Source organism: Lipotes vexillifer, unplaced genomic scaffold, assembly GCF_000442215.2.
Source record: "Lipotes vexillifer unplaced genomic scaffold, Lipotes_vexillifer_v1.1 scaffold645, whole genome shotgun sequence".
NCBI classification, from domain to species: domain Eukaryota; kingdom Metazoa; phylum Chordata; class Mammalia; order Artiodactyla; family Lipotidae; genus Lipotes; species Lipotes vexillifer.
Window position 1 is genome coordinate 717019 of NW_006777439.1, and position 7492 is coordinate 724510.

At 40.3% G+C, this 7492-nt stretch overlaps 1 protein-coding gene across 3 annotated transcripts in view; it reads right to left on the reverse strand.

The window, feature by feature from the left end:
- Positions 1-4081: 4081 nt before the first annotated feature.
- CHN1 (chimerin 1) overlaps positions 4082-7492 on the reverse strand; it is a 185100-nt gene continuing 181689 nt past the window's right edge. The window contains exons 12-13 of one of the 3 annotated variants that reach the window (XM_007451074.1): positions 6485-6590; positions 4082-5055 (exon numbers count right to left, since the gene is read on the reverse strand). In XM_007451074.1, the coding sequence (XP_007451136.1) occupies positions 4884-5055; positions 6485-6590 (278 nt within the window). In that variant the 3' untranslated portion in view covers positions 4082-4883. The remainder of the gene's footprint in view (positions 5056-6484; positions 6591-7492) is intronic. The other 2 variants (XM_007451073.1, XM_007451072.1) reach the window with 2 other exon arrangements.

Here is a 7492-nt window from a genome sequence, read left to right on the forward strand (position 1 = left end):
GTTCCTAGAATCTTGGGACAGAGCTGGCACTGATGTAGTTGAACTTAATCTTTGTATGCCCATATCATCTCCTCTCTCATATAGTTTGGATACTAGTTTTTAAGAAACTTGAGCAAATTATTCCTCAAAACTATGAATTTTCTTTGGTAAGAATAAAAACTGTCTTAGGAAAATGTTCATTCCTATGAAGAGGCATCCAAATATCAGGCCAGGCCTTGATGTTTTGCACAGACAAGCCCCAGCCTGTGGCCACATTTTACCTATAGACACATCAGAGGAAACTCACTGGTCTGAGATTGGTACAGTGAAAATCAAAAGATTTTTCTGTTTTCAGAACATTCCAAGTTTACAACATCTTACCTCTGGAGGGCCCTTCTTGCTAATATTCTTCATTTTAATCTCTAAACATTACCTCCTCTGCTTTTTGTGGTACCACAGTGACATGGGCAGTTAAGTAGTTATGTTTCAGAACTAGAAATGCATCTTGCTTCACATGCTGACATTACCTGCTACAATTAATCGTGACTGTATCTGAACAATAATAAACACCCTAACACTTTCAGAGCTCCAAAAACTCGGTCAGCAACATGCTTATACTTCTTGTTTTGTGCTATCCTGTGGAATAAACAATAATGGAAAAAATGTACATTGTCAAATGTGCTATTACTGACTATATGAAAATAGTCTCTTCAGCAAAGAACAAAAAAACCTCATAAATCAGGAGTTTGCTTACACTGTGTGTTGATGAATGAATCATATTTTTAGCTTAGCTCTTTCTTGATTTTTGGTTTCAACACATGAACTATCAATTAATGCGAGATGCCTGTGTGATATGCCAGACTGGTGAAATAATTTTACTTTAAAAGGTATTTAAGCATTTGCTGAGAGGCCCCAATGACTTTGATAAGGTGGAAGAATGTGTTGAAATCAACAAATATTTGAATCTATAATAACATTATTAATACAACCTTTTCTAGTAAAATTGCTAATTGGTCTTAAATGGGATTTGGTATACTAGTTATAACCTAAGTCCTTGACTGTACAAAATCTAGAGAAAACAACTTCAGTTTTTTCCCTTCATTACTATTTGGGAAATGCTAGGGCTGTCACAGTCTGTTTTAGATAAATGGTGACTCTGAGCTGTCAGGTTGAGACAGCTTTTTCCAGAAAGACTGCCAGCTGTGCGTGGAATTGGCCAAAATGAGCTAAGTGCACTCAGCTGCAGTAGACTGATACTATCATTGCCGAGCTCTGTGTGATGCAGGGAAATTAGAGGCTAGTGAATCCACAGCAGAGGATGGCATGACAGGGCCCTTTCATGCTCTGTTGTCCCATTCCAGACTACACACCCTCTTCACAGGGATAGGCAGCTTAGTGCCGAGGCCCATAGGAAATAAGACAGTGAGGAAAAGGACAGGATTCAAGTTTCCCTAGGCCAAAATGATCTGGTAAGTTCCTTGAGAACTGGAGCTGACCTTGTTCCCAGGCTAGCACAGTGCCTGGCCCGTGGGGAGGGAGCAGGCAGGAAATGGGTGTGGAATGAGGCGTGCGGATATATCGGGATGCAGGTCTGGGCTTCACTTGTTGAGAGAATGCAAGTGAGAACTAGATTGCTAAAAATTGGAGACGCTGGCTGATCCCTGACAACGCTGTACTACTCTCAGCCTTCTATATCCTCACACAACGCGTGCCAATCAAGGGTCAGAGCCTCCCAGCGTCCAGTGGAGGTGTGATGTGCGGTAATGACGTATGTAAAGAGCATGGCTACTTCCTCTCATAAGAGTAATGCAATGCCTCTCACTTAACACTAGGAGACAAATGTGAATGCTGTACAGTTGCTACGGGCACATGAAGTTAAGACGCTTAAAGAGTTCCATAACAAGTTATCCTCCCAATGACAAAAATATATAGTTAGGAGAAGAGTCTGGAGTATTCCGCTTTCCCAACGTGCGTTAAAAACAAAAACACTTTTGGCTTTTTAGGTGGACTCACCAATAATACATAATCAGGTTTGGGACTATAAACTCTCAAATATTTGTTAAAAGTGAAGAGTGTTGGAGCCCTGAACCTAATTTCATTCAGAGGCCTTCTATTTGAGCTCATTAAGTCACCAGAAACATTTTGATAAATATCCATGCTTCCACTTAGGGACACGTTTTTCATCTCAATTCAGCGAAGAACTACTTTCACTGGCCAGCTGGTATAACTGGCATTAAAAACTAACAAAGAATGTAGAGAAGGGAAAAATCTTCCCTTTCTCAATAATTTCCTTAAAACTATATGCAGAGAGTTGAGAAGAAATGGACTTTATGTTCAGGGCAGAGGATCGGCAGTGCTGCCAAATCTGTGGGTGATGGTGGAGCGGCTCACTGGTCCCTTCTCCCACTCCTGATGGGATGGAAGTTGAAGCCTCTGCCTCATTTTATAAAAGGTCACAATTTGAGAAGTCTCCAAGTACTCTTAGAAAGATATGTATAGAAGACTCTGGTGAATTATTGAGTAAGAGCCTCCCTGAGTGACTGAAAAATGTTCCTTCATTTCAAGAAGTGTCACCCGACAGTCCAAAGGTGCTCACAGATGACGTAGCTGTGATTTGTATCTGCACGTCCTGGGGGAATGAACCACACATCCATCTGTTTAAAAACATGCCCAGTGCACTTGTTCACAAACCTTGTAAATAGTAACCCTGTCTGAAGACTTACTCAGAATTTTATCTGAACATCTGCTTCTTATGTACTATGATCAGGCACTGCTCCTGTAATACAGATACACCTGTAATTCCAGTAAGTGGCTGCTCTAAAGTCAACCATATCTGTTAGTTTCAGGAAAAAATTAGGGTGATTATATTCTAATAAGGCAACTGAATTCTCCTTTAAAAGGACTTTGTACAAAATGCACTTCAGTCCTGAGCAGTAGTTCAACAGATGTACCTAACCCAGGGACAGACCCACGTGATCAGACTTCCCTGACAAATGTGTTTCATGAGTCAAAAGCATCCCCTTAGTGTTTAGTGCTTTTCAGTGACCTCCATTTTAAAGAAAATGTCTATATTATATAAAACAAATCTCTGTACTTTATCAATCTATATATCCCATGTTGCTTAGTGCAGTGACATTTTTTCATATAGGCGACTGTGGTTGAGGAGCTAGCTGTAATGAACTGCACCACCACAGTTTTCTGAATATAGACATTAATAAAACATACGATCAACTTCCTACTATAGCCTAAGGGTAAAAATATGGAAAAACTCCATATTTCTGTCAGTTTCCATTATCTTTGAGACAGTCTTTTTTTTTTTTTCTGCGGCACGCAGGCCTTTCACTGCTGTGGCCTCTCCCGTTGTGGAGCACAGGCTCCGGACGCGCAGGCTCAGCGGCCATGGCTCACGGGCCCAGCCGCTCTGCGGCATGCGGGATCTTCCCGGACCGGGGCACGAACTCGCGTCCCCTGCATCGGCAGGCGGACTCTCAACTACTGCGCCACCAGGGAAGCCCTTTGAGACAGTCTTGAAAGCACTAAGGATCGAAATGGCAAACATGGAAATGCGTCTTGTATTACTTTTTCAGTTTTTTTCCCAAATAAATTTACCTATTTTATTTATTTATTTTTGGCTGTGTTGGGTCTTCGTTGCTGCATGCGGGCTTTCTTTAGTTGCTTCGAGCCGGGGCTATTCTTTGTTGTGGGGCACAGGCTCCTCACTGCAGTGGCTTCTCTTGTTGCGGAGCACGGGCTCTAGGCGCGCAGGCTTCAGTAGTTGTGGCATGTGGGCTCAGTAGTTGTGGCTTGCGGGCTCTAGAGTGCAGGCTCAGTAGTTGTGGCACACGGGCTTAGTTGCTTAGTTTAACACGAGCGTTAAAAGTCATTCTTTTTAGTTAGCCCTTTTTCTTTTTCTGATGGCTCTAGAAGGAACTCCTGCCTGCGCTCCCCACTGCCCCAAAAAGTTGAGAAAATATTCTAGATTTTTGCCAGAGTATGCAAGAAGAGAAATAAATTCAATGAACGGGTATTCTATTTCTAAGCAGTTTTAAATTATTGTTTTAGGAGCTCAACGCAAAACTTTCAACAGTAAACAAAAGAGGTGAGAGGGTGTACTCAGTATTAAATAAATGGCCAAACACATTTTTCCAAATACTCTCAGTCATGAGAAAAAAGTGAGCTATCAATATTTTTGATTTCTAAAAGCCAAATTTAATAAATTAATAACTGCATGCCAGATAAAAACACAAAATTACAACTGAAAACCAATAATAATTTAACAGAAAATGCTCTGCGTTGTACTTTTTTATTGGTAGAGATCATTTACTAAAGTAACAAATCTGAAAACACATTTTGCTTTTGCTGGAAAGAAAGTACTATGCTAGAGAAGAACTAAGAGAAACCAGAAATAAAGCATTTGAGAAAAGCAGGCATATGTTATAGTCTATGGCGATGCGGCAGCCAGAGGTGCTGGTTTCTCCATTTGTGTGCATGTTTATGGAAGCATCAGAAACCAGTGACGCAGGACCCAAAAGCAAAGTCACGACAGAGTTACTCTGTGAAACATGCTGGACTACAACCACAGGCGACCCAGGACGAAGGGGTGGCGCAGGCTTGGTGTCTCCTTTGTGGGGTTCCCTTGCCAAACAGGGGGCTAATCATGCACTAGCTTGAGTTTCTCTTAACGTGATAAACACCCAGGACTACTAGAACTGGAAAGCATGTGTGCACTGTTTTACACGGACAGCGGAGCAGTGCTATGAAAACAATGGCAAGTTCCCTCATTTTAATCTGGTTATATGCCCAAACTTCTAACCAAGAAATAATTCAGCTATAAGAGCCAATTAAATTACTATAAAACATTCCGTCATCTGTAAAACATTTCTTTTTTCCTTCAAACTAAAAATTTAAAATAAAATGTCTTCGTTTTTGATAAGCAGCTCCACCACCAGTCTCTGATATCGTATATCGTTCAGGGCAGCCATGGCGTCTAGTTCTGGAGATCTCATGAGGGTTGGGCCGAAAACAATCCCAAGGTTCTCTGCATTCATCAGATTCTCCTTTTCGTGAAGGGTCACTCTGAAAAATACAAGGAAGGGAGGGTGACTTCACGTAGGCTACGGGGGTCTTTGGCGTGCTGAAGCACTAAAACAAAAGGTTCACAGTAAAGGTTTGTGCCCACTGATCAGCTCTTTCGCTAGGTTATTTCTCTGCACTTCTCCTTAACTTCAAAGTACTGACTTTCCTTAACGTAAATGATGTTAGTAAATAATTTTAACTTCTGGTGATCACTGGAGCTGAAGCCTGAGTTGACGTGCTGGCCTGTGTGGAGTCAGTTCTATTTGTGGATTCACCTGCCACAGCCTACAGCTGCAGGGGTGTGTTTGTAAACAGAGAAGGGACAGGGTCATCTTGATAATTCCATCAGCTCTCCCTCCACTTTGGCGAGATCTTGTTTCCTATAGGGCATTTTTGCCAGGTTGAATGGTTTATTGAGTAGTTAGGGAGAGAGTGGTAGCCATATTAATAGGAAATGGCTCAAGCTAAGCAACCTCGTCAGGGAGTGTATTTATATTCTTTTTACTGCTACAGAAAAGGCACAGAGACTATAATTTGAGAGTTATTCCTTTGTTTTAGTGTGGAGTTCTTAACTGCATCCACATACACAGCGAACTTGAATTTTACAAGTGAAGCATGTGAAAAAAAGTTTTAACTCATGGTGCTTTTAAGGAGGGAAACCATGTAAATCCTTAAAAGCACCGTGAGTTAAATATTCACTTCTGGGTAACTCGCACCTAAAGGCATACAAAATAGATGTCAAGTTCTGCTGGGTTTTTTTGTTTCTGATTGGTACTATATTTGGAAATCCTAAAGCCACTAAAACTTGGTCATATAATTTTAAAAACCTTGCTTCAACTGGGAGAGATGGAGGGTGACCAAGCGGGGAAATAAAGCTGTATCACCATCAATCACTTTAAAACATTCAACCAGAAGTAACTGAAATATTTTATTTTCCATTCTTCTCTTTACTCCTTATTTTACTCCATCACTTTCATCACCTGCTGAAAACAGCAGGTTTCAATATTGGCAACATTAATTCAATAATCTAAAATGCCAAGTCTGAAGTGCCTATTTTGGAGCAAGACTTAAGTGAGCTTCCTTGCAAGTTGCTTTATTATACGAACGCTCGTTTCTTTACAGCTGCAACCTTTTTCCTTTCCACAAAAATTAATGCATGTCCTTGGCAGAATATTGGCGTTTCTAACATTTGGAACATATACTTGCACTGCGAATACATTTATGTTGGAATCAAGTCTGCATTCAGTATTGTAGTGCCTTTTCTTTAGCATTCCTTCTCAACGTGTGCGATTTTACACAAGAAGACAAGATACCTATGTATTTATTCATTCATTCAATAGATCATTTGTCCTTTCTTTCACCTTTGCTTTCATTTGATTCTTAACATTTGGATGTGGTACAAGCATAAGCGTCCGAGTTGGGAACTTGCCTCTTTAGATGCGCCATGAGATACCGGAGGGTTTCGCAGTGAGCGGGTGGCAGCAGTTTCAGTGCTTCATGAAGGGTTTCTAATTGCTCATCGGGATCCATAATTTCTACAGTAGCAAGATGAATACCAAGGAGAGAAACTTTAATAGACAACTGGTACAAATGGCCCATTTAATTCTATTCTTGTGGTGATCTTCTAAAACTGACAAGAAGTGCTTTCTCACAGGTCCTTGCCCACAGCTTTGGAAAATATTTTTAAGGTTCAAGTCTCAGATTTCCAAAAGTTTAGCGTCAATGTGGCAATATCATTTACTTGGACTTTTGGGGAGAGCACCCAGTGTTTTCACTTGAGGGTCCTAAAGTCTGATAAATATGAAAACTGGATATTGGATGTATAGGATGTAACTATAAAAAATTCAGACACATAATAACGTATGCAAGGGTAAAAACTTATATATTCGAATAAGGTCATCTTAGAACATTACAGACATATTGAAACAATGCTGCACTGTTCAAAATATTTTGAAAATCTCCTTTCAGCAATGGTATACCAGCGATGCCAGCCCAGTGCCCACGGCAACCCCTGCCAAAGTTTTATTAATTGATACTCATGCTTTTTTCTTCGTAGACCAAGAAATGTATCATCCAATATTTACTTCCTTTATTCATTAGACTTAGTTTTAAATTATTTTGTTATATAAAAAAGTCAATTCTACTCTCAAAGCACAATTCTTCTACTTAAGATATTCAGAAGAATGCAGTACAGACTTTGAAGGCAATTCCAAACGTTCTGAGTGACAACAGGATCCCTGAAATAAATGTGACTCTTACAAAGGTGTAAACTTTGAGGGGGACAATCTTCATTTGGATATTTTCTGTTTTGGCCAAAAAACCACATTCCTTTGAGGTCACAGACTGCGTTTAATTCATCAGTCACTTCCCTAATCAGAAACAACAGACATCTTTGGAATTTCATGCTCTCAAAAAGAGGACCATAGCACATTCCTGC